Raw genomic sequence first — 27,554 nt, forward strand, 5'->3', positions numbered from 1 at the left:
TGAGTAATATTCCACTGTATAACTATACCACATTTTGTTTATCCACTCACCAGTTGATGGACAGGAAGTTTCTTTGTACTTTTTGGCTACTGTGAATACCAATGTGCTAAACATTCATGTACAAGTTTTGTGCTTTCAATTCTCCTGGGTATATATACGTAGGAGTGGAATTGCTGGATCATCGTAATTCTGTTTAACATTTGAAGAAATTCCAGACTGTGTGCCATTTTACACTCCTACCAGCAATGTATGGTGGTTCTTTCTTCTTTATCATAAACCCCCATAGTGGAGTGAAATAGAACCTCATTGTGGTTTTGTGCCTTTCTCTAATGATATTAAGCATCTTAATGATGCTTAATGATACTAAGCATCTTTTCATGTGCTTACTTTCCATTTGTATACCTTTTTTGGAGATGTCTATTAGTCCTTTGCATGTTTTTTAATTGAATTGGGGTTTTTCTTGGTGAGTTTTAGGAGTTCTCTATACATTCTGGTTAGTGATCCCTCATCATAAATATATAATTTGCAAGTATTTTCTCCCATTCTGTGGGTTGTCTTCTTACTTTGTTGATAACTTCCTTTAATGAACAAATATTTTTAATTTTTGATGAAATCCAATTTATTTTTTCTTCTTGTTGCCTGTCTTTTCTGTGTCATATCCAAGAAGTAACTTCCAAATCCAACGTCATGGATAGACATTTTCTTCTGTGTTTTGTCTGACTGTTTGAAAAGTTTTTATACTTTCAGCTCTTAAATTTGGGTCTTTGATCCACTTTGAGGTAAACTTTGTATGTGACATGAGGAAGGAGACCAACTTCACTTTCTGTATGTGGATATCCAGTTTTCCTAGTACCACTGATTGTAAAGATTGTTCTTTCCCCATCGAATGTTCTTGACACCCTTGTTAAAAATCATTTGACTATATGTGAGGGTTTCTACATAGTCTCTCTATTCTTGTCTTCTGGTCCGTGATCTACCCTTATGTCACTACAATACTGTTTTGATTATTGCCACTTTATAGCAAGTTTTGAAATCAGTAAGTATGGGTCCTCCAGCTCTGTCCTTTCTTAAGACTGCTTAGTAGCCAGGATCTGCATGTGTTTGCTTTTATTCATTCTGTCAATTTCTGCTTTTAATTGGAGATTGATGAATTAATTTAAAATCCTTTTACAAAGTATAAAATGTAAGAGCCTGACATGAAGCTTTTGATTACCAAGGCATCCATTTTAAAAGACAGCCATCTTGAAAACCATCCTGGCAGATGTATGACACAGCTACTAGCAAAATAACTAGATAAGGAATTAGGCTGTCCCCGAACATGAAAGCCTTTCTTTCAGAGAGCCCTGGGTCACTGACCACTTGAATGACCTCTCCTCCTCTCCATTCCTGTGCCCTAATTCCAGCTCTTATGCTCTAGACTAGCCAATAGAGTGAACCCATGAAACCCAGATCCCCCATCAATGGACCCTAATACAGACACAGACCCAGGTCCTGCTACCACACCCCCACCAGCTCTGGCTGAGTGGCCCTCAGCCATACTATGTATTCTTCAGTATTTGTAAAGAATCTTGTTCCTCAAAGTTCTCTGAAGGTTTCTTGCTAGTGCATCCTACAATCTTATTACAAACCACAAGAACCAGTCTGGCCACAACTATAAGTAATTCTGGCCCAGGTGAGAGCCTCAGGCATTCCTAACCAATAGCATCATTATCAATAGGCTGGGACTGACACAAGAAAGCAATTACTGAATAGGAAGGACTTACTTCTGCCACTTGGCTATTTCCTGTATTTCTATTTCTCATAGCCTTTTTGTTCCCCAGTTCTTCTTTTTGTACATTTTATTGCTTCCTTTTGTATTTTTGTACTGTAGATGATTTTGTGGTATACCATTTTAATTTCCTGTTTTTGCATTTCTGTATTTTTTCTTAGTGATTATCTTAAGGATTAAGATTAATATCTTATAACTTGTGACTAATACCAACTTAGCTTCAACAGCATACATTCTGCTCCTATACAACTTCATCCCTGCTTCCTTATATTGCTATTGTTTCAGGCTACATTGTTATGTAGTCTAGAGATTTCTTCAAGAAAATTAGAGATACCAAAGGAATATTTCATGCAAAGATGACCACAATGAAGGACAGAAAAGGTATGGAACTAACAGAAGCAGAGATATTAAGAAGAAGTGGCAAGAATACACAGAAGAACTATACAAAAAAGATCTTCATGACCCACAGAACCACGATGGTGTGATCATTCACTTAGAGCCAGACATCCTGGAATGTGAAGTCAAGTGGGCCTCAGGAAGCATCACTACCAACAAAGCTAGTGAAGGTGATGGAATTCCATCAAATCCCCAAAGATGATGCTGTTAAAGTGCTGCACTCAATATGCCAGCAAATGTGGAAAACTCAGCAGTGGCCACAGGACTGGAAAAGGTCAGTTTTCATTCCAATCCCAAAGAAAGGCAATGCTGAAGAATGTTCAAACTACTGCACAGTTGCACTCATCTTACACGTTAGCAAAGTAATGTTCAAATTCTCCAAGCGAGACTTCAACGGTATGTGAACCAAGAACTTCCAGATGTTCAAGTTGGATATAGAAAAGGCAGAGGAATCAGAGATCAAATTGCCAACATCTGCTGGATCACAGAAAAAGCAAGAGTTTCAGAAAAACATCTACTTCAGCTTTACTGACTACACCAAAGCCTTTGACTGTGTGGATTACAACAAACTCTGGAAAATTCTTAAAGAAATAGGAATACCAGACCCCCTTACCTGCCTCCGGAGAAATCTGTATGCAGTCAAGAAGCAATAATTAAACTGGACATGGAACAACAGACTGGTTCCAAATTGGGAAAGGAGTATATAAAGGCTGTATATTGTCACCCTGCTTATTTAACTTATACGCAGAGTGCATCATGCAAAATGCCAGGCTAGATGAAGCACAAGCCAGAATCAAGATTGCCAGGAGAAATATCAGTAACCTCAGACATGCAGATGACAGACCCTTAAGGCAGAAAGAGAAGAGTCATTGAAGAGCCTCTTGATGAAGGTGAAAGAGAGTGGAAAAGTTGGTTTAAAACTCAACATTCGGAAAACTAAGATCATGGCATCTGGTCCCATCACTTCATGGCAAATAGATGGGGAAACAATGGAAACAGTGACAGACTTTATTTTCTTGGGCTCCAAAATCACTGCAGATGGTGATTGCAGCCATGAAATTAAAAGACACTTGCTCCTTGGAAGAAAAGCTATGACCAACCCAGAAAGCATATTAAAAAGCAGAGACATTACTCTGCCGACAAAGGTCTGTCTAGCAAAGGCTTTGGTTTTACCAGCCGTCATGTACAGATGTGAGAGCTGGACCATAAAGAAGGCTGAGCACTGAAGAATTGATGCTTTTGAACTGTGTGTTGGAGAAGATTGTTCAGAGTCCCTTGGACTGCAAGGAGATCAAACTATTCAATTCTAAAGGAAATCAGTCCTGAGCATTCATTGGAGGGACTAATGCTGAAGCTGAAACTCCAATACTTTGGCCACCTGATGCTAAGAACTGACTCATAAGAAAAGACCCTGATGCTGGGAAAGACTGAAGGCAGGAGGAGAAGGGAACGAGAGAGGATAAGTTGGTTGAATGGCATCACCAGCTTGATGTACATGACTTTGAATAAATCCCAGGAGTTGGTGATGGACAGTGAGGCCTGGTGTGCTGCAGTCTATGGGGTTGCAAAGAGTCGGACAAAACTGAGTGACTGAACTGAAATGTTATATATTGTATGTCTATTAACATTGATTTATAAGTATTGTTTTATAAACCATATAGAAAAAATGGAGTTAAAAGCCAAAAGTATAGTAATATTGGCTTTTATATTTACCTATATACTTAATCTATGTTTGTTTATTCTTCATATGATTTTAAGTTACTGTCTAGTGCCCTTTAAATTCGTCCCTAATTTTTAGGGCACTTCTACTAGTAACAAACTCACTTAGACTTCATCTAGAAATGTTCTTAATTTCTCCTTCATCCATGTAGCATAGTTTAGCCAAATACAGACTTCTTGGTTGATGAGGTTTTTTTCTTGCATCCTCTAAGATTTCTGATGAGAAACTGGCTGATTGATAGTCTTTCTAAGAGATGTGTCTTTGTGTGGGCCTTTGAGTTTATCCTAATTGGAGTCCTCTGAGCATCATAAATCTGTGGATTTATGCCTTCTGTCAAATTTGAGACGTTTCCAGCTAGTATTTCTACAGATATGCTTTCTGCTCCATGTATGATAAATGTACTGCTTGGATTCCCATACTATACATGCTAGTTTACCTAACAGTGTACCACAAACAAAGCCAATTAGGCTCATTTGCTTTTCTTTATTCTTTTTTCTTCCTGTTCCTCAAACTCAAACTTCCACTTGTCCCATCATCAAATTTTCTCTGTCTTATGCTTGTTCAAATATGCTTTTGAAGCACTTTAGTGTATATTTCAATATTGTACATTTTAGTTTCAAAATGTCTTTTTGGTTTCTTTTTATAATTTCTCTTTATTGCTATTCTCATTTTGTTCATATGATGTTTTCCTGTTTTCACCCATGTCTTTCTTTAGCTCTTTGAACATCTTTAACTAAGGTGTCTTAAAAATCTTTGTTTAAAAAAAAAAAAAAATCTTCGTCTAGTAAGTCTGACACTGGCATCTTCAGATATATTTTGCATTGATTTATTTTGTTCTTTTGAAAGGACCATACTTTCCTGTTTCTTTTTATGCCTTGTGATTTTTTTTTGAAAACTGAATGTTTCATTTAATTGATAACCCCAGAAATGAGATTCTTCCTCTAACTCATGTATTTTGTTTGTTTTTACATCGGGAGTGTCTGTGACAGGATTTAGCCTGAGGTGAAAGCATACATCTCAGGTCTTTCCTGAGACTTCCATTTTTCCAAGGCTATCTAAATCCCTCCATATATATGGTTGCTTTTGAGTGTTAAAAAAAAAAAAACCCTCAAAACCAAAAAAACAGATGTGGCTCCTTAAAACACCATGGAAGCCATCTAGGCCAGGAGGGTTGACACAGTGGCTGCTAATCTCTGTGTCTGTACCTCTGCTTTCAGAAGCAGCAATCTGCAGTCAGAACACAGAACCTTGATATTTGAGCACAAAGTCCTTAATGCCTATCTTGGCTCCAGCAAGCTGTGCCAGAAACACAGGCTGCTGCTGCAACAGCTGTCTCCCGTGGGGCTGTGGAAATGAGGGATGGATAGCTGTTACTACACTGAGGACTGAAATTGTAATTTACCAGCCAAGCTCTATGCTGGAAATTTCAAGTATTCAAAATAGACTCCAGAGTTCCAAAGTCTTCACTTCAGTTTCTGCCAGTATAATCGTTGCCTGGATAGAGAGAGGGATTTCTGGAGCTTTTTACTCTGCCATCTTTCCTGGCATCAAACTGACCAGTTGTTTTTGAAAAGTCTCTCAAATTTGGGTTTCTCTGATACATTCTTATGATTAGATTGATGCATTATTGAAAATACCACTGATTGTGTATCTGTGGTAGAGCTGATGTGTCCTCCTTAGCACATCATATTATTGTATATTATTGGTGATAATCCTGCTCACGTTGCTAAGATGGGGTCTGCCAATATTCTACACTGTAAACTTAACTATTTCCTCCATTGTAACTATTAAATATTTGGGGCAAAACTTTGAGATTATGCAAAAATCCTGTTTCTATTTAAACTTTCACCCACTCATTTTAGCAACTATCAGTAGATTACTGTGATGTTCTGATGGTGACTTTTCCATTTTCCTCATTTCATCTACACTTATTGACTGGAATTCTTCAATGGGGAAGAAGTGCTACTTTGTTGAATTTGTTCATATATTCACTTACTTATCTGTATTACTGTACACTCGAGGATAATTATTTTATTACTTATTTTATAATTCAATATTATAATAATTTAGTTTTTCAACTTGTTTCAACTCTGGCCATTATAAAATCTTTCAGTTTGTCTCTTGTGCCTTAAAATTTTCAGCACTTCCTTAACTTTCTGATAATGCCCCAGACTCATGCTGTTCTTTCTCAACTCACACTGTTGACTAAGGCAGTTCTCTAAGAAACACTGATTCCTTTTATTGAAGAATAGTATTATGAATCAAGAGCTGAATTCTAGGCGTGTTCATTGCTACCAGAGTATTGATGCTTCCAACCCAATGCTCTGATTTTTTGTGTGTATTAAAACAACCTTGGATTCCTGGGATCAATCCCATTTGATCAGAATGCATTACTCTTCTTTTAAATTATTGGACTTAATTTGCTAATATTTTGATAAAATTTTTCATACCTACATTCATAAGAGATGTTTTTCTGTAGCATTCTGTTTTTGCAATTTCTCTGTCTGGTTTTGGTATCAGGATAAGTTAGGAAATCTATGTACTTGTTCTAACTTCTGAAAGAATTTATGACTAGCAATTAATTACTCATTAAATGATAGAAACCCTTAACAGACATCATACTATAAGGAAAATCATGGTCCTCTTTTTAATAGCCTTCTAGTGACATTTTCCACTTTACTCATATGTAACTTGACGAAGTTCTGTTGAGTATTATTGAACAGTTTTTTACTTAAGCAAAGGTAAAAAGGATCAGGGGGAAAATCCATCTTATATAAAGTGAGTTATTTTTTAAATGTAATTTAAAAATTAGTTTTGTTCTTTTTAAAATATAGTCTCTACACAAAAATAGGAATTTTTCCTTAGTTTCATCAATACTTCATTCAAAAGCTCATAAATTATCCAAACAAATCACTGTACCTATACATTTCAATAGCTCTCATATCTTCATCATCAAATTCATCTTCCGCTTCCTTCAATTCTGCAAGAGTCATCTTTTCATATGGCTTAACTGAAACACAATAAGAAGTTGTAGATAAATGAGTTATTTAAAAGTCAATTTTACTTTATAGTTACATGTCTAGAAAAACAATAGATAAATGGATATCAAGTATATCTTTAATGTTGATATTCAAGTTTCTTCATTATATAAAGCTATATTGTGGTTGATTGTTTCATGTTTGAAATATTATTACTCCCTCAGAGTTCACAGAACTATCAAGTTACATTTAAAAATAGATGTGAAAATCAACTAGACTTCATAAATGTAGAGTTCCCCAAGTACCTGGAAATACTGGCGAGTAATACATGTATACAGAATGACAGAAATAGAAGGTAATCACAAGGCAAAGAGATGTAATAGAAAAAAAGCTCATTAGGTTAAATACTAGGGCATTTCAGCTCTAATATTAGGATGTAACTTTCAATACATGAATTAGGAATTTTAGGTGTCAGCATCCTAATTTCAAAAGTATGAGTGGGATTTCTATTAAATTATTTCTAACATCCTATCTCCCTCTAAATTCACAAAATACATGATCACTATCATAACTGTATTATTCCCTTTATCCAGACCACCAAATGCACAACTATACCCATTGCTTCTTTCTGTAAACGTAAAACCATTTCTTCAATTTCATCTTTTGGCTCTTCTTTTGGAGGAAGAATGCCAAAATCTCTTAAAATTTCATTCCATTCTGTATCTTCATTTGGATCCTATACAAAAAAATTTTTAAAACCTATTAGCACAGCTGTACATTTCAATATTTGTAAAACTGATATGCAGCATTTCCAATCATATAATTATTCATGAACTCTACAGACAAACTAGATAATTAGTTTTAAAGACTAGAACAAAATGGACTACTTTCCCCCCATTTCCCAGTACTAATGCAACTACATACATTGATAAAAAAGAATATATCCTGTACCCTCAATGTTATACTGAGATGTTTAATAAAAAATAAATCTAAAAAAAAAAATATATATATATATACACACACTATTAATGAAAAAACTTATAAGTCACAGAAAATAATTTGAAGACTATAGTAGGCAAAACCAACTCACATCATGGCTGCAGTCACCATCTGCAGTGATTTTGGAGTCCCCCAAAATAAAGTCTGCCACTGTTTCCATTTTTTTCCCCATCTATTTGCCATGAAGTGATGGGACTGGATGTCATGATCTTAATTTTCGAATGTTGAGTTTTAAGCAAACTTATTCACTCTCCTCTTTCACCTTCATCAAGAGGCTCTTTAGTTTCATTTTACTTTCTGCCATTAGAGTGAATCATCTGCATATCTGAGGCTGTTGATACCTCTCCCAGCAAACTTGATTCCAGCTTATGATTCATCCAGTCCAGCATTTCTCATAATGTACTTTGCATATAAGTTAAATAAGCAGGGTGACAATATACAGCCTTGACATACTCCTTTCCCATCTTGAAACCAGTCAGTTGTTCCATGTCTAGTTCTAACTGCTACTTCTTAACAAATATAGGTTTCTCAGGAGGTAGGTATGGTTTGCTACAATCCTTTATGAGATTTTCCACAGTTTGTTGTGATCCATATATACAAAGGCTTTAGCAAAGTCAATGAAGCAGAAGCAGATGTTTTTCTGAAATTCCTTTGCTTTCTTCAAGATCCAATTAATGCTGGCAATTTGATCACTGGTTCCTCTGTCTCTTCTAAATCCATTTTGTACATCTGGAAGCTCCTGGTTCATGTACTACTAAAACCTAGTTCAAAGGATTTTGAGCATAATCTCTACTAGTATGTAAACCAATGCAATTTTACAGTAGTTGGAACACTCTTTAGCACTGCCCTTCTTTGGGATTGGAATGAAAACTGATCTTTTCTAATCCTGTGGCCATTGCTGAATTTTCCAATTTGCTGACATATTGAGTCCAGCACTTTGACAGCATCATCTTTTAGGAGTTTAAATAGCTCAGCTGGAATTCTATCACCTCCACTAGCTTTGTTTGTAGTAATGCTTCCTAAGGCCCACTTGACTTCACGTTTCAGGATGTCCAGCTCTAGGTGAGTGATCATACCATCATGGTTATCTGTGTCGTTGAGACCTTTCTTGTATAGTTCTTCTGTATATTCCTGCCACCTCTTTTTAGTCTCTTCTGTTTCTGTTAGGTCCTTTATCATGCCCATCCTTGCAAGAAATATTACCTTGATATCTCCAATTTTCTTGAAGAGATCTCTAGCCTTTCCCTTTCTTCAACAGTATTTAAACCAAGAATTTCCAGATGTCCAGGCTGGATTTATAAAAGGCAGAGAAACCAAAGATTAAATTGCCAACATCTACTGGATCATAGAAAAAGCAAGAGAATTCAAGAAAAACATCTACTTCTGCTTTATTGATTAGGCTACAGCTTTTGACTGTGTGGATCACAATAAATGGAAAATTCTTCAAGAGATGGGAATACCAGACCACCTGACCTGCCTCCTGAGAAACCTGTATGCAGGTCAACAAGGAACACAATGGGACATGGAACAATGGAATGGTTCTGAAATGGGAAAGGAGTATGTCAAGGCAAGGCTGTATATTGTCACCCTGCTTATTTAACTTCCATGCAAAGTACATCATGCAAAATGTTGGGCTGGATAAAGCAAGGGCTGGAATCAAGATTGCCAGGAGAAATATCAATAACCTCAGATATACAGATGACACCACCCTTATGGCAGAAAGCAAAGAAGAACTAAAGAGCCTCTTGATGAAAGTGAAAGAGGAGAGTGAAAAAGTTGGCTTAAAGCTCAACATTCAGAAAACTAAGATCATGGCATCTGGTCCCATCACTTCATGGCAAATAGATGGGTAAACAGTGGCTGACTTTATTTTGGGGGGCTCCAAAATCACTGCAGATGGTGATTGCAGCCATGAAATTAAAAGACACTTACTCCTTGGAAGAAAAGTTATGACCAACCTAGATAGCATATTGAAAAGCAGAGACATTACTTTGCCGACAAAGATCTGTCTAGTCAAGGCTATGGTTTTTCCAGTAGTCGTGTATGGATGTGAGAGTTGGACTATAAAGAAAGCTGAGTGCTGAAGAAATGATGCTTTTGAACTGTGGTGTTGGAGAAGACTCTTGAGGGTCCCTTGGACTGCAAGGAGATCCAACCAGTCCATCCTAAAGGAAATCAGTCCTGAGTGTTCATTGGAAGGACCGATGTTGAAGCTGAAACTCCAGTACTTTGGCTACCTGATGCAAAGAGCTGTCTCTTTTGAAAAGACCCTGATGCTGGAAAAGATTGAAAGCGGGGGGAGAAGAGGATGACAGAGGATGAGATGGTTGGATGGCATCACCAACTCAATGGGCATGAGTTTGAGTAAACTCTGGGAGTTGGTGATGGACAGGAAGGAAGGCCTGGCATGCTGCACGCAGTTCATGGGGTCACAAAGAGTCGGACACAACTAAGCGACTGAATTGAACTGAATTGTATGGACATGAGAGCTGAACCATAAAGAACAGAGTGCCAAAAATTGATGCTTTCAAACTGTGGCGCTGGAGAAGACTCTTGAGAGTCTCTTGAACTGCAAGATCAAATCAGTCAATCCTAAAGGAAATCAACTCTGAATATTCATTGGAAGGGCTGATACTGAAGCTGAAGCTCCAATACTTTGGCCGCCTGATGCAAAGAGTTGACTCTGAAAAATACCCTAATGCTGGGAAAGATTGAGGGCAAGAGAAGAAGGGGAAAGCAGAGGATGAGATGCTTGGATGGCATCATCCACTCAATGGACATGAGTTCTGAGCAAGCTCTGGGAGATAGTGATGGCCAGGGAAATGTAACTTGCTGCAATCCATGGGGTCGCAAAGAGTCAGATAGGAGTGAGCAACTGAACAACAACAGCAATCATCATCTTGATGTCTACTTTGTTTGTTACTAACATAGTTTATATAGCTTAAGACTAAGTACCGTTTAAATAACATGTCTTTTTCAATTCTTTTATTTCAATCCGTCTGTTTCTTCGTATTTAAAGTGTCTCTCTCTTAGCAGTATGTCGTTATATATTGCTTTTTCAACTATTTTGATAATCTCTACTTTTTAATTGAAATGTTTACTTCATTTAATATAATAAATGTTAATGTTAGATGTAGGGCCACTGTTTTCCTGTTTTCAATTAGTATTGTTTGCTTTCTGTTCCTCTGTTCCTTTCCTGCCTTCTTTAGGTTAATTAAATATTTTTTAGAATTTAATTTTTTGCAACTGGATTTTTAGGTATATATCTTTTCATTAATGTTTTAATAATTGTTCTAGAAATTGTAATCCTAACTTTAACTTATTACAGTTAATATTGGACTATTTTATATAAAATATGGGAATCTTGCTTAGTATAGTTCCATTTTCCACTATCCTATCCTTTGCTTTATTGCTGTTATATATATTAACATCTATAACATATTTGAATCACTTTAATACAATGTTAAAATTTCTGCCTTAAACAATTAAAATTAAGAAAAAATATATTTAGTTTTTAATATTTATCTACATATTTACCATCTAGGGTACTTTTCATTCCCTTTTAGATACAGTTTTTTACCTGATGTAATTTCCTTTCAGTCCAAAGAAACTTCCTTTAGTATTTATTACAATGCAGGTCTGCTGGAAATGAATACTCTCAGTTTTCATATTTCTGAAAATGTTTATTTTTTCCCAGTGTTTTGATAGATAGTTTAGCTGGATGTAGAATTTAGCTTGAAAGCTTTCCCTCCAGCATTTAAAGCATTTGAAAGGCTTTCTGGCCTCTGATGTTTCTGATGAGAAGTCAGCTAATAATGATATTACTGTTCTCCTATACATCCATAATACCCACATCTTAATATTATGTCTTTTCTCTGGATGGTTTCAAGATTTTATCTTTCTATTTCAGAAGGGTGTCTATGTGCGCTTGGTGAAGTTTTATTTTTTATTTATCTTGTTTGGAGTTCCCTAAATTCTTAGAATTTTAATTTATACCTTCCCTCAAATTTTGGACAGTTTTATCCATCATTTCCTTAATTTTTTTCCTACCCCTCCACCCTATCTTCCCCTCCTTCTACAATTCCTTACAGTATGTTACATGTATATCCATGTTAACTATGTATTCTAGTTAAATGTATGTTAATCCATTTAACAATATCCCTTCAGTTCACTGAATCTCTATTCACTTTTAGTAGTTTTCTTTTTGTTCTTAAAACTGGACACTTTATATTGATAAATCCAAGTTCCCTGAGTCTTCTGCCACCTCCAATTTGCCATTAAGCCCATTCAGTTATTTTTTATTTTAAGTCATTGATCTTTTCAGTTCAAGAATTTCCATTTGATTGTTTTATTACTGTTTCTATTTCTCTGTTAAGATTCTCCATCTGTTAATTAAATTTCCTTTACATCCTTGAATATATTTATAATAGCTGCTTTAAATTCTTTGTTCGCTAATATTAACCTCTGGATACTCTAAGGATCTGCTTCCATTGGTTACTTTAATTTTGATTATGGCTTTTCATTTTCTTCTTTTTTTCTTGTCTAATTTTTATTGTATACTAGATATTGAGGATGATACATCATAGAAATTCACGATTTTTTATGTTCCTCCTAAGTATGTTGATTTTCATACTTGCAGGCAGTTAACTTGGCTGGACTGAAACATCAACCTCTTTCAACTGAAGTGGACAGCACCCAAAACCTCAGATCAGCTCAGTCCTTTCATCTTATAATGGCTGTTGCCTGCCAGGCAACTTGTGGTCTCTTACCTATATACGGAGTTTACCAGACAATTATGGATTTGTGTGAATCATACACATGGAATTTAAAGATTATCCCTTCTCTGCTACTTTTCTTTCTGAGACTTCCACATAATTCTCCCACCACTCTACCAACCCAGAACTTTGCTCTCCAAAACCCCTATTAAGATGGTTGTAAAAAAAAAAAAAATTAAAAAAAAAATATTAAAAAAAAAGATGGTTGTTTTCTGCCATCCATGCCATATGACTATAAAATGCCCTCATCTGTATCTAATCTTTTTAATCTATTGTGGTTTTAAAGTATGTTCACAAATTCTTTCATATGCCTTTTTTTGAGAAGTGGAACGCAATCCCACTTCCATTGAGTATAGGCTGAACCCATGGTCTTACTTCTAATAAACTGAAAATATGATGGAAGCAACACTATTTGAATTCTGAGACTAAGTCACAAAAGGCACTGCTGCTGCTGTTTCGTCTTTATCACTTACTCTGGGAGAAACCAGCTGCCATGTTTTTTCCACAAAAGCAGCCTGTGTCAGTCTGTGTGGGAAGCTGTGACATATCACAGGCCAGGTGACTTAAATAGAAATTTATTTTCTTACAGTTCTGGAGGCTGGAAGTCTAAAATCAAGGTGCCAGCAGGGTTGGTACTGGTGAGAACTCTCCTGGCTTGCAGGATGCTGCCTTCTTCTTATGTACTCACACAACCTTCCTGCTCTGTGTGTGGAGAGAGAGAGAACGTGCTCTAGTGTCTCTTCCCCATCTTATAAGGACACTGATCATATCAGCCATGTTTTGTAGTTTTCAGTTTATTCCTATTGTATTCTTTTTGATGTAATTATACATGGAATTATTTTCTTAATTTACTTTGATATTACACGGTTCACTGTCATGTATGAAAATGTCATCAGATTTGAATGTCACTTTTTATAGTTTCCTACTCTCTGAAGATAATTTCAATTTTGTCTTCTGTTTTTTAAACATAATGAGCACAGGTGTTTTATAACCTGTTTCTGATCACTCAGATAACTGAAGTCTTTGCAACTCTGCTTTTGTTGGTTTATGTTCATAGTACCCTGTCCCCCTGTGGGCATGGTTACTTTTGGCTGACTTCTGCTTGATGTCCTGAGAACTTACAGGCAGGAATTCTAAGATAAAGATGTCTTTATCCACAGGATTTGCTGTTTCTTCCAGGCATGTACAAGCAATACAATATACTACTAATTTATAATAAATTCACAGTTTGAAGTTTTTTGGATCACCCAGGCAATATGCTTTAGGCTGCAATCTATGTGAGAGCTGTCTTGAGCCACAACTTCTTGGGGATAGGTTTTATTGCTTTTCTTTTTATCCCCTGCTCCACCAAGCATCAAGACAATGTTCCTTGAATTCCCCTAGACATGAGTTTATCTCTGGTTCATATTCCTATTAGCTGCCCATGCTTTCACAGGCTAAACTCCTGGGTTTCTTCTCACCCTGTGATTATACCCAGAATCAAACTGCAGATTGTTAAGATGCCCTTAGGGGTAAACGCGGCTTTAAAGCTCTAGAAATCCATTCACCTGCTTTTCTACTTTCCCTTCGATTTTGGTCTCATCGTTTTCTATCATGTTACCTCTGATGCTTTTAAGGATCAGAGGTAGTTTTACTTATGTTCAGCAAAGGAGTTAGTCCAAATAACCAAGCTCATTATTATCAGAAAATCCAGCAGTCATCTTAAAAAAAAAAAAAAAAAAAAACCCTCCCTACACTTCACACACCCTACCACCCTATCTCTCTTTTTCCCTCCCTGCTCAAACTTCTTAAGATAGTTGTCTATATATTCTAGAATCACTTCCATCTCCCATTCACTCTGCATCCTAGTCCAAATTTGGCTTCCACCACCAATACTCCTTTCAAAACCATTCTAAGGTCACCTAGGAGCTCCATGCTTTCATTTTCAGTGGATATTCATTATATTTGATCTATTAGGCAGAATTTGGGAAAGGTTGTCACTCTTTTCTTGTTAAAACACTTTCTTGACATTCATGACATCACAATGTTGTTGTTTAGTTGCTAAGTCGTAGCCAACTCCTTTGCCACCCCATGGACTAGCCTGCCAGGCTCCTCTGTTTACAGGGTTTTCCACACAAAAATACTGGAACAGGTTTCCCTTTTCTTCTCCAGGTTATGTTCCCAACCCAAGGATCACACCTGCATTTCCTACGTTGGCAGGTGGTCTCTTTACTACTGAGCTACCTTGGGAAGCTACCTCCATACTTAAGGTTTCATTCATAGCTCTGACTGTTCTCAACTGACCTGGGAATGAGTTGTAAAGGGATTTAATAGTAAATGCTCTATATGCCGATCTTTGCTTGCCTTTAAGAAATCATCTATGAAATCATAATAAACAAAATAGAAATAGGCACCACAATCCACATTATTAAAGTATTATGGTATTTATCATGACATAGTTATATCTGACTCTTATTTCCCCACAATAACCTTTTTTAGAGTCACACAAGCACTGAATAACTGGCTGTTGCATAAATCAATGAATAAATAAACAGATTAATGTGCTGTTGTCTTTACTCAATTATATTTCAGCCTGTTTCTTGAAGAGTAGATGCAAATCAGGACAAATCTGCAATGCTTTTCCATAGTGAATAAAATGTACCTTCCAGGAATCTGTTATTAATCCAAAAAGAGCATCCATTAAATTGTTAATTTCTGTTCAAAATATCCTAATAAATTACACAGCATACATAATTACCAAAATTAAATATGTAAAACCAGAAAAATCCTAAAGGTTTTAATTGGGGGTAGCTGGTGCAAAGAAGCTATTTGCTAAGTTGGAAAATGGTAATTTTACTCTGATTTTTAAAAAGGAAATAAAAGCACAGGCTTCTTGTTAATAAGGTAGCTTTAGCTAGCGGAGCAGCCTTTTTATGAATTGTTGTTCAGTCGCTAAGTCGTTTGGGACTCTTTGCCAACCCCAAGGACTATAGCCCTCCAGACTCCTCTGTCCATGAGATTCCCCGGGCAAGAACACCGGAGTGGGTTGCCATTTCCTTCTCCAGTGCGTCTTCCGGGCCCAGGAATCCAACCGCGTCTCCTGCATTGCAGGCGGGTTCTTCACCGACGATTAACGGAAGTCTAACAGAGTTTTCGTGATCATGTAGGAGAAACTCCAGGGACACCTGGGCTTTCTCAAGACAGATGCGACTATTAGGGTCTCCTCTCTGACCTTTTTAAAATGTAGTGGGGCAGGATACTTAAATTGAATTACACTTGGGTTTAAAAATGATGGGCGTTTTCTCAAGTCATATATAGTGCGGCAGTAAGATTTCCAGAATTTAGGTGTGAAAGGTTTCCTTCAGCGACAAACCTTAAGTCTTTCTCAAATTTTGAAAAAACGGCGTTCTCCTAGAACTTATTTGCATTTCTCTTCAACCCTGACAGAGACGGACGCAAAATTTAGCTCTTACTGAGAACAAATGTTAGAACCTAACTCCTGCAGGAACACCGCTGGGGAAGCCTTTAGGGTGCCCCACGGTCACCGGAGTCCGCTATTCCCACCTGCATGGTGTTCGGCCTCGCCTCTCACGCTCTGGCGTCGTCCAAGTTCGGGCCGGGACTTCGGGCCGGGCCTGTCCCTTCAGAGCGGTAAGGGAGCCACCGCGGTCCCAGCAGTTCCCACCGCCCGCAGGAAGGGGGCGGGGAGAACGAGCGCCTAGGACGCGCTGTGCCGGGCGCAGCTCTGTTGCCGGGCAACGCGGAGGCGTGGCCTAGGCGGTGGCTTTGGGGCCTGACGCCTCTGTTCTTGGGCATTTGACCCGAGGTGCCTTTCTGTTCGCGGTACTGGTGCTAGCATGCCTCCCACCCTTCTCTCCGCCACCACCCGAGTCTCCGGCATCCTTCAATCCCCGAGTCCTGTCTTCACTGGGAAGTAACAAAATCTTGGGGAGAAAAACCTTTCAGAGTTCTTCACCCAGGACCACTAGCTTATATTTGGATGGATTTCAGCGCCTGAGGGCTTGAGCCCCAGCCCTCAATGCACATGTCATTTTGTTGTATGTGTGAATTTTGGGGGTGTATTTCAGGACGAGAGCTTTCATCAGATTCTCAAATGATTCTCCCCCATCTTAAAAACCCATTGCTTTTAGGTAGGAAGCTCAGTCCTTAGGTAGGAAACCTAGATAGTTTGATTCCTTGGTGTTTCAGTTAAGGAAAGGAACTGCGAGTTCCCAGGAACATGAGAAAAACGGCTGATATTGCCAAACACGGTTATACCCATAATTACAAAGATGTGAAAAGATTTGAAAAAGAAGAAAAAGTGGTTTTAGTGAGTTTTAAACTCGGGCTCTACATTGGACCACTCCATCTGTCAGTTCAGTTCAGTTCAGTCGCTCAGTCGTGTCCGACTCTTTGCGACCCCATGAATCGCAGCACGCCAGGCCTCCCTGTCCATCACAAACTCCCGGAGTTTATTCAAACTCATGCCCATTGAGTCGGTGATGCCATCCAGCCATCTCATCCTCTGTCGTCCCCTTCTCCTCCTGCCCCCAATCCCTCCCAGCATCAGGGTCTTTTCCAATGAGTCAACTCTTCGCATGAGGTGGCCAAAGGACTGGAGTTTCAGCTTCAGCATCAGTCCTTCCAATGAACACCCATCTGTAGTGCCCAGTTAATACAAATTCTGCACTCCTAATGGCCCGTGTTTTGTTATATTTTCTTCTTTTTCTTATATCCTGCCTCCTCCTCCCCTCTCCACCCTCTTCTTCCCATCTTCCTCCTCCTCGCTTTTTCTCCTCTTTCTTCTTCTTTTTACTATGAGAGCACCTCCAAACATTATGTGGCCTTCTGTTTCACTAGATTTCCAAGAGGCCCTGGGAGCTGCTTGAATTAGCCATCAACTCCTTTTCTTATTCTGATACTCCCAAATCCAGGCTAGTTGAATTACTGTGCATAACACTAGCTCAGGTTGCCCTGTACATCTGGGGCTTTAGAGCTCATTCCTGAGCAAGTTAAGTCCTATGGACACTGCTCAGGCCCTAGACAGGCACTGGTTCTCTGTCTGGGCAAGGGTGGTTTCTTCATCCCTTCAAGTTCCATCAGCCCAATAAAGAAGCCAAAGCTGAGATAGAAGAAACACAAGCTTTGTTCAATGGCCCAAGAATAGAGAAGAGGGAACTAAGATCACAGATTAACTTCTTGCCCAGATAAGGAGAGGGATTTGATTTTAAAAAGTAACGACAAAGTGAGGAGGAGTGAGGCTAATGATGGGAACTCATATGCATTAGTCTTCTGGGGTATGGAGTGCCACTCCTTTTTTATCCTTTTTGGTTCTTAATGTCAGGTCTTGGCCATCAGAAGTTGTGTCATTTACCCAGCAATCCCACTCCTGGGCATACACACCGAGGAAACCAGATCTGAAAGAGACACGTGCACCCCAATGTTCATCGCAGCACTGTTTATAATAGCCAGGACATGGAAGCAACCTAGATGCCCATCAGCAGACGAATGGATAAGGAAGCTGTGGTACATATACACCATGGAATATTACTCAGCCATTAAAAAGAATACATTTGAATCAGTTCTAATGAGATGGATGAAACTGGAGCCCATTATACAGAGTGAAGTAAGCCAGAAAGATAAAGACCATTACAGTATACTAACACATATATATGGAATTTAGAAAGATGGTAACGATAACCCTATATGCAAAACAGAAAAAGAGACACAGATGTATAGAACAGACTTCAGGACTCTGTGGGAGAAGGTGAGGGTGGGATATTTCAAGAGAACAGCATCGAAACATGTATATAATCTAGGGTGAAACAGATCACCAGCCCAGGTTGGATGCATGAGACAAGTGCTCAGGCCTGGTGCACTGGGAAGACCCAGAGGGATCGGGTGGAGAGGGAGGTGGGAGGGGGGATCGGGATGGGGAATACATGTAAATCCATGGCTAATTCATGTCAATGTATGACAAAAACCACTACAATATTATAAAGTAATTAGCCTGCAACTAATAAAAATTAAAAAAAAAAAGAAGTTGTGTCATTTAATATGATAATATGGTCAAATCAATGTATAATGAGATGCAGAGTCTCTTGGAGGTCAGATCTGTGAACATCTTGGTCCCAGCTGGTTGCATCTGGTTTTTGTTTGTAGCTTCCTTTATTATCTCTGGAGCCTTTAGTTTAAAGATTTATATTAACTTTTGCTAAAGGTGGGGGTTGGCAGGTTTTGAGCAAAGACCTAGAGCAGCTCTGGCAACACTCTGGGTCTCAAGTTCCCATCTTGTCAAGTCAATTCATTTTTTAAAGAAAATATTTTTTGTTCTCTTCTGCTCCTTCTTTCTCATGTTTTTCACATGGATTGACAAGAAGTGAAATTCAGGGACTCTGTTAGTAAAAGTCATAATTTAAGTTATAATCAGTAGTAAGACAAAAGTTTATTAGATACTCTGAAGAATGTAAGACCTAATCCTATCCTCACAGAGAGCCAGGCTTCTCTAATCAGTTAGCAACCTGCTGGTAGAGAAGGCAGTTATCCAAGAGGCCAGATCAAAAGGGAAAACCCAGGGGAAACATCCACATGACCACTAAACACTGATTTGATGTAAGAAGTTCACCCACTGTGTTCATGATTCTCTCCTAGTAAGAGTGTCTTCTTTCTGGTAATGGACAAGGCTGGTTGCCTTTCAGATGCTGCAGAGTGAAACAACTAGATAACTAATAAGGACCTACGGTATAGCACAGAGAACTCTACAAAATACTCTGTAATGACCTACATGGGAAAAGAATCTTTACAAAAGTGGGCATATGTGTATGTGTATGACTGGTTTACTTTGCTATACAGTAGAGACTAACACAACACTGTACATCAACTATATTCCAATAAAAAATTTAAACAACAACAACAAAAAAATTTAAACAAATAAACTTAATACTACTACTTGGTAGAAAAAGCTGGCTCTTGATATGTTTGCAGCAATCAGACTATTTTATGGTGCATAAATCAGAACTTACTTATTGGGCTATTGGATTAATCATGGCCAAATCCTCCAACTAGTAATAGTTTTAGTTGGCATGCACATTCTAAGATTGCTAGCTTTTTGACATTCTGGTATTTTGTTGCTGATGAAATCCAAACAGAAAAAATTAAAATAGCTCCTTAAAACTCAACTCTACTAAGTGTCTTACATAAAAATAACTAAAGAGCATTGTAAAGAGTACCATCAACAGCTTCAAGAATCTAGGGAACATAATTATTTACAGCTTTATTATACACTATTTATCATTAAACACTAACAAAAAATATTTTAAGATGCTTCTTTAATTTTCAATAAATTAAACATTTACAATCTCAGTCAACTTTTACTAAGAATGTTTACAACACAGGGATTCTCAAACTTGTTAAACTTAGCAAGGATTGCTTTTCAGAAGAAAAGAAAAAAAAGTCAGTATATTTTATATCCCATAGCGTTGATTCTGCAGAATATAGCTGGCATTCTGTTAAAAAAATAAAAAAAGAAAAGTTTAAGTACAAATGGGTATATGAATGTATACATATTAAAGTCTATATATACTTCCTTTAGTATAGACATCTCTATAAATGGGCTTCCCAGGTGTCTCAGATGGTTAAAGTGTCTGCCTGCAATGCAGGAGACCCGGGTTCGATCCCTGGATTGGGATGATCCCCTGGAGAAGGAAATGGCAACCCATTCCAGTACTCTTGCCTGGAAAATTCCATGGATAAAGGAGCATGGCAGGCTACAGTCCATGGGGTCGCAAAGAGTCGGACACGACTGAGCAACTTCACTTTCACTTTCACACTTAGTTTGGTGTTAAAATCAGACACTTATCCCACTTAGTATTAAATTTTTGTGTTCACATTTTATAATGTCTCAACATTTGTAATATTATAAAAGGTATTTCTTTTTCATTAACTCTTTGTTCTAGTTCCTTGAAACAAGTAAAAATTAGGAATGTTTGCTCATATTCTTGATGTAACATAAGCCTTTGTTGAAACATGAGTTAATACCAAATACAGTTGATTCAAGTTCATAAGTATGTTCCATGAGCACATGAAATTTTTTCTTCACTTTTCCAATATTTGTATCTTTTATTTTTTCTTGTCTAACTGAATTGGCTGTTGCATTAAGAACTACATGGAATAAAAGGAGACACGGCATCCTTGTTTTGTTTCTGATGTTAATAGAAATACTCCAAAACGTTTTACTATCAAGCCTTCTACTGACTTTGTTTGAGACCATTATATATTGTTAATTTCTTTTCCAATTTCTTTCTATAAGATCTTCTTTGAAAACATCACAAATGTATGTGGCACTTTATCAAAAGTATCTATAGGCGTACCTCAGAGACACTGTAGGTTGGGTTCCAGTGACTACCTCAGTAAAAAAAGTCACAAATTTTTTGGTCTCCTGGTGCATGTAAAAGTTATGTTTATACTATACAATAGTTAAGTGTGCAATAGCATCATGTCCAAAAAAACCAATGCACATACCTCAGTTTAAAAATACTTTATTGCTAAAAATTGCTAACCACTATCTGAGCCTTCACCAAGTCATAATCTCTTTGCTGGTAGAGGGTCTTGCCTCCATGTTGATAGCTGCTGAAGTCACTGAAGGCTGTGGTGGTTGTGGCATTTTCTTAAAATAACAATGAAGTTTGCCACACTGATTGACTCTTCCTTTCAGGAACAATTTCTCTGTAGCAAACAATGCTGTTTGACAGCATTTTATTCATAGTAGCACTTCTTTCAAAACTGAACTGTGTCTCAGCGAACAGGGAGACCCAATGAGAGGGAGAGTGACAGTGGACTCGCTGGCCGGTGGAGCAGTCAGAACACACACAGCATTTATCAGTTAACTTTGCCACCTTACATGGATGTGGACATGGCACCCCCAAAACAATTACAATAGTAGTAACAAAGACCACTGTTCAGATCACTGTAAAAAATATAGTGATAATGAAAAAGGTTTGAAGTCTTATAAGAATTACCAAAATGAGACATAACACATGAATTGAGCAAATGACATTGGAAAAAATGTCACTGATAAACTTGCTCAACACAGAGTTACCACAAACCTTCAAATTGCAAAAAATATATCTGTGAGGTGCAGTAAAGCAAAGTGCAATAAAACGGGGGTATACCTGTACTGAGTTGATTATATAATTTTTCTTTTAAAGGTGAAAATATTTTCATACACTTCCTAATGTTAAACCATCTTAGTTGATGGAATGAACTTCACTTCATGGGGTTATATAATTCTTTCAATATATTGCTGAATACTATTTTCTATATTTTTTAATTTTTGCATTGGTATTTATAAATAAAATTGACCTACAGTTTCCTTTCTTATACTAACTTTGTAAGGTTTTGGTATTAGTATTTGCTGACTTCATAAAAGTATTTGAAATTTTTCTTCCTTCTCTGAGCTGGGAAATCCAAAATTTCTTGACCTAGTACCTTGAGGGGAGAGTTCCCAGATAATGTTCTCAATTTTTCCCCCACAAAGTCATCAGTCTAGTTAGATTTTTTTTTTTCTTTTTTCTGAGGTCAATTTTGGTAGCAGCTAATTTGTTATACAGCCTCCATTTTATCCAGGTTTACAAACTGATAGCCACAGCGATTTGCAAAGTACTTTTATGATTCCCATTAGTTTTATACCAGTTTTAATTTCTCTCTTTTCATTTGTGTTTCTGTACATTTCTGGCTTCTTTCTTTTTCATTGATTATCAGGCTAGGAAAATTAGGAGAGTTGGTCCAACTCTGCGACCCCGTGGACTGTAGCTCACCAGGCTCCTCCGTCCATGGGATTCTCCAGGCAAGAATACTGGAGTGGGCTGCCATTTCCTTCTCCAGGGGATCTTCCCGACCCAGGATCAAACCCAGGTCTCCCGCATTGCAGGCAGACGCTCTAACCTCTGAGCCACCAGAGAAGCCCTTTATTACATATTTTATTAAAAAGTCAGATTTTTGGTCTATTTACAAGTTCTTGTATTTTACTATTTTATAATCAATTAATTTCATCTTCCATTTTATAATGCTTCCTCTGCTTTCCTGAAGTTTACCTCATTGTTCTTTTTGACTTAATGACTTAAATTCCTAATTCACTCACTCTTTCTTGCTTCAGTTCAGTTCAGTCGCTCAGTCATGTCCGACTCTTTGCAACCCCATGGACTGCAGCACACCAGGCCTCCCTGTTCTTCACCAACTCATGGAGTTTACTCAAACTCATGTCCATTGAGTTGGTGATGCCATCCAACCATCTCATCCTCTGTCGTCCCCTTCTCCTCCCTCTCTCAATCTTTCCCAGCATCAGGATCTTTTCAAATGAATCAGTTCTTCGCATCAGGTGGCCAAAGTACTGGAGTTTCAGCTTCAGCATCAGTCTTTCCAATGAACACCCAGGACTGATCTCCTTTAGGATGGACTGGTTGGATCTCCTTGCAGTCCAAGGGACCCTCAAGAGTCTTCTCCAACACCACAGTTCAAAAGCATCAATTCTTCGGTGCTCAGCTTTTTTTACAGTCCAATTCTCACATCCACACATGACTACTGGAAAAATCAAACCTTTGACTAGACAGAATTTTGTTGACAAAGTAATGTCTCTGCTTTTTAATATGCTGTCTAGGTTGGTCATAACTTTTCTTCCAAGGAGCAAGCGTCTTTTAATTTCATGGCTTTCTTGCTTGATTGCGCTTAAAGTATTGAATTTTCCACAAAATATGGTTCTGTTAGAGTCCATAAGTTTTAACATGTGTGTTTTCATTACCTTCATTTTCTAGAAATTGTATAATTTTGGTGTTATCTTTTTTAGTTAAAATATGTGATTTGATTTTTGTTTCTATGAAAAAAATATCAAGAATTTTACATTCTTAAGATAAATATGTACTCAAGGGTTGAGATTAAATCATATGAATGAAATATTTGCAAAAGTATGTTCAGCATAGACTCTGCATTTAGGATTACTTAAGTTAGTAGGACTTCCCTGGTGGCTCAGATGGTAAAGTGTCTGCCTACAGTGCGGGAGACCCAGGTTCGATCTCTGGGTCAGGAAGATCTCCTGGAGAAGGAAATGGCAACCACTCCAGTCCTCTTGCCTGGAAAATTCCATGGATGAAGGAGCCTGGTAGGCTACAGTCCATGGGGTCACAAAGAGTCGGACACGGCTGAGCGACGTCAATGTTAATGTCACTTTTGTCAATGTCACATCTATTAACTTTTTAGTAGAATATTGTTTTATTTCTCTGGTGTAAATCTATCAGTGTGCATTTAATTTTAAAATTTACAGTATAATAAGTATTAAGATTAACATACTTATTAAGTATGTGTGGGGCCATTCAATAGCTACTTAGGGTCTGCTGTATCTCTGACACAGATATGGAAACTCTGGGAGTACCGAAGCAGAAGTCATGTTCTCCTGTCTCTCCACATTTTTCTAGTTCTCTAAAGATGGTAAGCACAACTCTTACAAAGAATCTTTGAATATAGGTTACTTGGAGGACAGAAAGGCATTCGGTCTGTAAATTCTGGCCCACTATTGTGGATACTGATTACCAAAATAAATACACAACCTCTGACATATTCTACTTGTACAGTAAATGATGATTAGATCAATGTCTGCAAAAATGATGATGACTATTGTGACATAGTATGAGGCGCATACGACATGGGCAAAGAAAATCTGGTCCTAAAATACTAGCATTTTCCATTTTATGATGTCTTCACAGCCTCTACCTTTGCAGTGTTTATATAGAATATTAATGTATACATTAATCAAATAATAGAAATATACTGAGCATAGGTTAATTTGTGAAGATGTGAAAATGAGAAATTTTTACACTGAGTTGAATTGTGATATACATACCATTTTAAATGTAAACTTCTGATCTTCTTCCATTGCGTGGCTGGAAAATAGTTAAGTTAGAAACAAAGCAATGTAACTGAGGAGGGAAGTTAATTTTCATAGAAAGCAGACTAATGATCTCAATGAGATAACAATACCATTATTTCTTCCTTATCTATATTTTCTTTATCTATTATTTTCCTCCTTCCTTCAGTCCATTCTCCTCCAATTTATTGTTAGAATTAGTTTCCAAAATGTAAATCTTACTATATAGCTCTGCTTAGACTTTATAATAATGTTGACCTTCCTTAACTAAATATTCCATTGGCTAATATTTCTTTAGCTCAATATTTCATTAGAACTTAAGGAATAGTATCAGGACTTCCCTAGTTGTCTAGTGGTTAAGATTCCATGCTTCCACAGCTGAAGGCACAGGTTTAGTTCCTGTTTACAGAACTAAGATCCTGAATGCCACATGGTGCAGCCAAAAAAAAAAAAAACTTAAGGAGTAATACACCTTTGAGACACTTATTTCCTGCAGATGAAACATTATGGAACTAATCCATGAAACAAGTGAATGCTATTTGGGGTATTTACAACCATGAATATTGGATTAGAGAAGAGATCAGAGATACCATAATATTAGAGCAACAAGCTGGTGACAGAAGTGAACCTCAGACTATAACACTTGATATCAAATATCTTGGGATAAACTTAAAAACAATTAAAACTTACAAGTTAATATAAATAAATGCACAGTGAAAATACTTTTCAATGCTGATATTGATTGAATTTTTAAAGATTTATAGTATATGCATACCCTGAATAAAAAGTATCTTCTACTTTGGCTTGCAATAGGACCTTGGAATTCTTCCTGGAAGAGAAAATGAGGATATTAAAAATCAAACAGTAAAAGTAAGTGCAAATGCTTCTTGAGGATATAGTTATTTTCAACCACCGTAATTAAAGAGGGAATCAAGGATTTGGGTATATAATTCATATCATTAAGTAATTTTTGTATTTACACCTGAAGAATTTTCAGTGATACTAGCAGTAAGATCAGAGTGTTGTATTTTAATCTAATTTCCTTAACAGTCTAACAGATTCTATTTTCAGGAAATTTGTGAATTGTATGTATATTCATCAACAAGTAGGCAGAAGACATTTCATAGATAAGTAACTGTTTAAAATCTCCTTTCAGCATTTTGTTAGAATAAAATAATTTCTTTATAATACATGTCATATGTGCTAACAAATGAACAGGCAAAAAATATAAAATAGAACTGTGTCATAGCTAAAAGACACAAATACAGGAATTTAAATTGAAATTGAGGGATAATTTTGTTAAACTATATTTATTCATTGAGACTTCAGAGGAAATTTTCCCCATATACTTATATACACTGAAATGGTAATTAAAAAAAATAGGAACAAACTGATTATTCAGTGAACTGTTTCTTTTTTCAAACATTTAATTTCAAACTTAATAGAAAAATATGTAACATTTTATGATTTCTATAAATGTTGGTTCTTGTAGCTTCTTATTTTCAAAAACTACTTATATAAGTATCAGGAGTGCAATCACTATGAAATTTGTCATCAAGACCTTTTTCAAATATTCCAATATTCCATAAACATAATCATATTTTTAGATTTTAAAAAGTGTCCCTGACAGCTATTAAAATGTTGAAATCCTTGCTTTATAACAAATGTATCTTAAATTCTGAACATTCTATACCTAATTCTCATCCTGACTATAAATCCCCCCAAATTACTTTAAAGATGGAAAATTTTAATATTTAAATGTGTAAATATAAAAACTATATATTTATATTTATATAAGAACAGCTATGTATTTTATATTAAGCAGAGAAAAGGAAAGATAGGATAACATACAACTTAAAATGTGCCTAAATTTAAAGTTTTCAAACTCAAACACACAGTTCTTTTCAGTCTTATCATTGGTGATAGAAAGAACAGTATATAAAAGAATTTGGGAGGTAATGCTAAAAACCATGTTGGGACGGAAGTGAGGGTGTCCAGCAAAGAAAATGTAAGGAAAGTGTTTGACTCTACTAAAATTTGAAAATTCATTTTCTTTAAGAACCCAAAATATTTCACTATCAAAAATATGGTTTAAAATTCAGCAATTTAAGCCCAGAAAAGCCAATATAGTTAACTGTAATTTTTTTAAATTTGTGTCTTACTTTCTTTTCTCATAGATTCCTAGGAAACCTAGTTTTTGCTGTGAAATACTATTAGGAGCTATCATTTGTCCAATAAGATATTACTACCAAGCCAGAGTTCATGCTCTCAGCTACTTATCTGAAAATATAGTCTCACTCAAGGTGGAACATTGAGACAAAGTACGCAGCTGGCCACGCTACTGAGTAGTTTTGATTTTGCAAATAATATCACTGAAATGTTGTAGTAAACTAATAATTTTGCTGGTGTATTTTAAGAAACTGGATTTTTATATTGAAATTTTACACTATTCAAAAGTCAAGAAGACTCTTCGGAAAGTAAAAGTTAATTCAAAAAGCATATATTACTTCTAGAAAGTTGACAACTGATTTGATTTTTTCATGTTGGAAATTCTAAAATTTTAAGGGGCTACTACAGTTCCTCTTCCATTTCTCATTAAAGTTGGCAGCAGTATTGTCTTCCATGATGGAGGCTTAGTTCAACCATGTGAAGCATTTAGGGAGGAGATAGTGATCACAAAAATAAATTTTGAGGAATTTATTTGCCTAAATTGTATGCATTTTTAAAAGTATTTTAAAACTTTTGGTAGCAGAAGAATAAAATTAATATGGTACTTAAGAAAAATTTAACAATAAAATAACAGAAATATTCAAGATTAGACTACCAAGGGAACAGCATAGTGGAAAAAAAATATTTCCCTAAACTAGAAGTCGAGAAATTGTTGTAATCTCTAATCCCACTCACTACTGTGATCTTGGGAAACTCCTTTAACTATTCTGAGTTGTTTTTCTTTTTGTAAACCAGGCATAATACTACTTATGTAAGTATCAACAGAATTGTCAAAAGAATAAAATGAGATCCTGTA

At 36.7% G+C, this 27,554-nt stretch overlaps 2 protein-coding genes across 4 annotated transcripts in view; both read right to left on the reverse strand.

The window, feature by feature from the left end:
• The window catches only part of PDCL2 (phosducin like 2), a 34,757-nt gene extending 18,487 nt beyond the window's left edge, over positions 1-16,270 (reverse strand). Inside the window, exons 1-3 of the mRNA XM_020892168.2 lie at positions 16,180-16,270; positions 7,478-7,598; positions 6,804-6,894 (exon numbers count right to left, since the gene is read on the reverse strand). Of these exons, the coding sequence (XP_020747827.1) occupies positions 6,804-6,894; positions 7,478-7,598; positions 16,180-16,185 (218 nt within the window). The 5' untranslated portion in view covers positions 16,186-16,270. The remainder of the gene's footprint in view (positions 1-6,803; positions 6,895-7,477; positions 7,599-16,179) is intronic.
• Positions 16,271-19,926: 3,656 nt separating this feature from the next.
• The window catches only part of NMU (neuromedin U), a 36,866-nt gene continuing 29,238 nt past the window's right edge, over positions 19,927-27,554 (reverse strand). For all 3 annotated transcript variants that reach the window (XM_020892193.2, XM_070457988.1, XM_070457987.1), the window contains 3 exons: positions 25,305-25,358; positions 24,506-24,545; positions 19,927-20,120 (listed from right to left, as the gene is read on the reverse strand). In XM_020892193.2, coding sequence (XP_020747852.2) covers positions 24,510-24,545; positions 25,305-25,358 — 90 coding nt within the window. In that variant the 3' untranslated portion in view covers positions 19,927-20,120; positions 24,506-24,509. The remainder of the gene's footprint in view (positions 20,121-24,505; positions 24,546-25,304; positions 25,359-27,554) is intronic.

Source organism: Odocoileus virginianus, chromosome 29, assembly GCF_023699985.2.
Source record: "Odocoileus virginianus isolate 20LAN1187 ecotype Illinois chromosome 29, Ovbor_1.2, whole genome shotgun sequence".
Taxonomy (NCBI): Eukaryota; Metazoa; Chordata; class Mammalia; order Artiodactyla; family Cervidae; genus Odocoileus; species Odocoileus virginianus.